Source organism: Octopus bimaculoides, chromosome 11 (genome assembly GCF_001194135.2).
Source record: "Octopus bimaculoides isolate UCB-OBI-ISO-001 chromosome 11, ASM119413v2, whole genome shotgun sequence".
Classification (NCBI taxonomy): domain Eukaryota; kingdom Metazoa; phylum Mollusca; class Cephalopoda; order Octopoda; family Octopodidae; genus Octopus; species Octopus bimaculoides.
Genome location: NC_068991.1, coordinates 6,346,895 through 6,350,045, shown reverse-complemented (window position 1 = coordinate 6,350,045; position 3,151 = coordinate 6,346,895). Strand labels below are relative to the sequence as shown.

Genomic DNA, 3,151 nt, shown 5'->3' with positions numbered 1-3,151 from the left:
GTGTGTGTGTGTGTGTGTGTGACGATGCTAACAAGAAAAAATAGAACTTAGCGCGTTCTAGAATGCCTAGAACATGAGTATATGTATGTATGTATGTGTGTGTGTATGTATGTATGTGTATGTGTATGCATGTATGTATATATATATACATATATACGACTGGCTTCTTTCAGTTTCCGTCTACCAAATCTACCACTCACAAGGCTTTGGTCGGCCCGAGGCTATAGTAGAAGACACTTGCCCAAGGTGCCACGCAGTGGGACTGAACCCAGAACCATGTGGTTTGTAAGCAACCTACTTACCACACAGCCACTCCGAACAGGTCGCGGTCTCAAAGCGACAAAAATATTTTGGCAAATTAAATTTAAATGTTGAAGTGACTGGCCCTCGTGCTGGTGGCACGTAAAAACACTACACTCTCGGAGTGGTTGGCATTAGGAAGGGCATCCAGCTGTAGAAACTCTTCCAGATCAGATTGGAGCCTGGTGTAGCCTCCTGGTCCACCAGTCCTCAGTCAAATCGTCCAACCCATGCTAGCATGGAAAGCGGACGTTAAACAATGATGATTTTATATCTTTCTAAATGTCACGAAAATAAACAACTCTTGTAATATAAACAATGTGTGTTGGTGTGTGTTTGGATTGGTTTTGCTCTTGTTTACATTCCTTTTAGCACCAAATACGTGTGATAAATGGCTTTGTGAAATAAACACCATTGCTCTATGCTTCATCACAACTACAATATTCTATTTTACAGACAAACACGCACACATCTATCTATCTGTCTGTCTGTTATTATGTCTGCCTGTCTTTACATCTGTCTGTCTATCTGTGTGTGCGTGCGCACGCTAAGCGTAGAAAACGCGTTAGATGATGATGATGATGATGTTGATGACAGTTGTTTCAACATACAGTTCAGGCACATCTTGAATATAAATGATTGTGTCTTGTATTATTTAAATATATTTACGCGTGTGATCCATGTTCATCTCATCAGACAGAGGTCAAAAAAGCAATGCAGTTGACACTTGGAAAGTTACGATACATATATAGTTGTTAAGACCACAAAGTGGAGAATTTATATCCATATAGAGAGAACGTGAACCTTTTGACATTTATGTGAGAGATATAGTGAGACTGTTGAAGACAGATTAATCTAACTGTACTAAATGATCATTTTCATTCTTAAGGTATTTTTCAATGTTGTTGTTATTATTATTATTCAGGTCACTGCCTGGAATCGAACTGGGAATCTTGGGGTTAGTAGCCCACACTCTTAACCACTATGCTTTATGCCCGTAGGCATATAGCGGCATTTGCTCCGTATTCAACTATATATATATATATATATATATATATATATATACACGATATGCTCTTACAGAGGGGACAAACAAGGACAGACAAACGGATTAAGTCAATTATATTGACCCAATGCGTAACTGGTACTTATTTAATCGACCCCGAAAGGATGAAAGGCAAAGTCGATCTCAGCTGAATTTGAACTCAGAACGTAGCAACAGACAAAATACCGCTAAGCATTTCACCCAGCGTGCTAACGTTTCCGCCAGCTCGCCGCCTTACAGTTACTGTCTACCAAATCCATTTACAAGGCTTTGGTTAGCTGGCCCAAGGCTATAGTAGACAACTCCTGCCCAAAGTAAAAAAACAAAAAAAAAAACTCCCAAAATTGATAGAAATGTTTCAAGTAATGAACATCCATTTCTGCATCGCTATATTTAACAATGGTGTACAGCATTTCAGATTTTCAAAATTCATTTTTTCTTTGTCTCTTTTTGTAGTTTTTGTGGAAGACTTCATTGGCTGAGTGGAGGATTATTATTATGATTTTTCGGTTAATATTAACGCTGTACTTGAATGTGTTAGGCTCATACAGCTTCCTGTTTGAAAAGATGACTACAGAATGTATGTAAGTACAGATGACTTTAATACTTTGTCATACTTTAAAGGTGACTCAGTAGCTGAGTAATGCTCAATAGGTTGAGTAATGCTCAACAAGTTGAGTAACATGATTTGATCAGGCTTTCTTTTATTCTTTTATTTGTTTCAGTCATTTGACTATGGCCATGCCGGAGCACCACCTTTAGTTGAGCAAATTGACCCCAGGACTTATTCTTTGTAGGCCTAGTACTTATTCTATCGGTCTCTTTTGCTGAACTGCACCGGTTGTCAAGCGATGTTGGAGGGTGAAACACAGACACACAAACACACACACACACACACATATCTACAAATATATATATGACAGGCTTCTTTCATTTTCTGTCTACCAAATCCACTCGCAAGGCTTTGGTTGGCCCGAAGCTATAGTAGCAGACACTCGCCAAAGGTGCCACACATTGGGACTGAACCCAGAACCATGTGGTTGTAAGCCCCTCCTGGGCTGTTGACTTTTTTTTTTTTTGCATTTAATTACACTTTTATAGAAATATATATCAGATAGATTTGATAAGCTTTCTCAACTTGACTAATCAAAGGCCATTGTATCTTTATTTCTAGGATATCCTTAGCTGAGAGTGTTCCTGAAAATTTGACCTATCCTCCAGGTTCACCATCACACCTGTCTACCTATGATGGCATCATGTCCCTGATTGAAAATGCTCAGCATACAATTGAAATAGCCTCTTTTTACTGGTCACTGCAAGCACAAGATGTGTACAATTCATCATCATCTTGGCAAGTAAGGGTTCATATTTTCACCTCTAGTTAATTTGTTTTTTATGTTTATTATCCTGAAGATTTATTCAACACCATCTTGCATGTATATATTATCTATATATATAAAAATGAGAATGTGTGTCTGTCTGTCTGTCTGTCTGTCTGTGTGAATCCCTAAAACTCGAGAACTACGCAACCAATTTCATTCAAATTTTACACATGCCTTACTTAGGGTTCCAGTTGTGTTTTAGTCAAAAAAAAAATTTAACTTCTTGCAGAGTTCGAGCCCACGGCAACATAATATCTCCTCCACTATTTAAGTATTACGTGTCAAAAGTGAAACAAAAACACTCATGTCAAATACTTTCACTTTAAAAATGAAACTATTCTACTAACTGAAACAATCACATTTTGATACTGTAGTGACAGATACTTTCAGAGAGAGAGAGATGTATATGTATACATATAGATGT

At 37.8% G+C, this 3,151-nt stretch overlaps 1 protein-coding gene across 1 annotated transcript in view; it reads left to right on the top strand.

Annotated features, from left to right (window-relative positions):
• The window catches only part of LOC106877175 (5'-3' exonuclease PLD3), a 12,917-nt gene that overhangs the window by 630 nt on the left and 9,136 nt on the right, over positions 1 to 3,151 (top strand). Inside the window, exons 2-3 of the mRNA XM_052971451.1 lie at positions 1,802 to 1,929; positions 2,520 to 2,700. Of these exons, the coding sequence (XP_052827411.1) occupies positions 1,844 to 1,929; positions 2,520 to 2,700 (267 nt within the window). The 5' untranslated portion in view covers positions 1,802 to 1,843. The remainder of the gene's footprint in view (positions 1 to 1,801; positions 1,930 to 2,519; positions 2,701 to 3,151) is intronic.